At 65.7% G+C, this 1,118-nt stretch overlaps 1 protein-coding gene across 1 annotated transcript; it reads left to right on the top strand.

The window, feature by feature from the left end:
- Positions 1–267: 267 nt before the first annotated feature.
- On the top strand, positions 268–1,059 carry SMUG1 (single-strand-selective monofunctional uracil-DNA glycosylase 1; the record flags this gene model as incomplete). The annotated part of the gene is made up of 1 exon (XM_042894679.1): positions 268–1,059. A coding segment is annotated over one exon (792 nt), but the record flags the coding sequence as incomplete, so codon positions are not given.
- Between the last annotated feature and the right edge of the window lie 59 nt (positions 1,060–1,118).

Below are 1,118 nucleotides of genomic sequence, written 5' to 3'. Positions count from 1 at the left end.
GAGAGTTGGCTCTGCCCGAGGGGGTTGGTGATGATGGGGCTGAACCCCACAGGGCTTCGTGGGGCTGAAAGGGAGCGAAGCTGAAGCGCAGAGGGGCTCCGTGAGGCTCTGCAGAGCCAGAGGGCAGGGAAACTGAGGCACGATGAGATGGGGCAGCTCCAGAGGCGCTGTGGGGCGGCTGTACCCAAAGGGGGGATGCGTACGGACCCTTCAATAGCAGCTATGGGGGAGAAAAGCGAGGCGCAGACGGGACCAGGAGGCGCATAGGGGTGCTATGGGGCGCTGCACGCTGTCCCCACGCCGTCACGTGGAAGGGGGTCTGAAGCTGGAACATCTCCGTGCTGCTTTGGGGCCGCCTGTGCCGCCCTGTTCCCCCCCCCAGAGCCCAACGTGGGGCCAGCACAGCTCAGCAATCATCCTCCCCCCCTTCTCACCCCTCTCCCTGTCCCCCCACAGGTCCCGTTTGGTGAAACCCGCCACGTCCGCGAGTGGTTGGGCGTCAGCGGCGAGGTGGGGAAACCTCCATCGGAGCATCCCAAGCGTCCGGTGTTGGGTCTGACCTGCAAGAGGGCAGAGGTGAGCGGCACCCGTTTTTGGGGCCTGGTCCGGACCCTCTGCCCAGACCCCCACGTCTTTTTTCGTCACTGCTTCGTCCACAATCATTGCCCCCTCCTCTTCCTCGCCTCCAGCGGTCGCAACCTTGCCCCTAGCGAGCTGCCCCCTGCCCAACGTGTCCAACTGATGGGGCTTTGTGACCGAGCTCTGGCACGGGCCGTGGGGCTGCTGGGGGTCCGGATGGTGGTGGGCATCGGGCGTTTCGCTGAGCAAAGAGCCCGCAGGGCTTTGGCTGCCGCCGGCGTCACCGTAAGGATCGAAGGCTTCCCCCATCCTTCGCCCCGCAGCGCCCGCGCCAATAAGGGCTGGGAGGAACAGGCCAGAGCCAGGCTGGGGGAGCTGGGGGTGCTGGAGCTGTTTCGGGAGGAGGGGGGGTCGCCACCAGGGGATGGGGGTGAATCTGAGAGGCCTTTGGTCATAAAGGAGGAGGTGGAGGAGGATTAGAGAGGATGCGTGCCTCAGTTTCCCTTCTGGAGGGTGAAATGGGGGGGGGGGGGGGGGGG

Source organism: Lagopus leucura, unplaced genomic scaffold, assembly GCF_019238085.1.
Source record: "Lagopus leucura isolate 7727_CA_CO unplaced genomic scaffold, USGS_WTPT01 28512-0_obj-0_obj, whole genome shotgun sequence".
Classification (NCBI taxonomy): Eukaryota; Metazoa; Chordata; class Aves; order Galliformes; family Phasianidae; genus Lagopus; species Lagopus leucura.
This window is presented reverse-complemented; position numbering and strand designations above follow the sequence as displayed.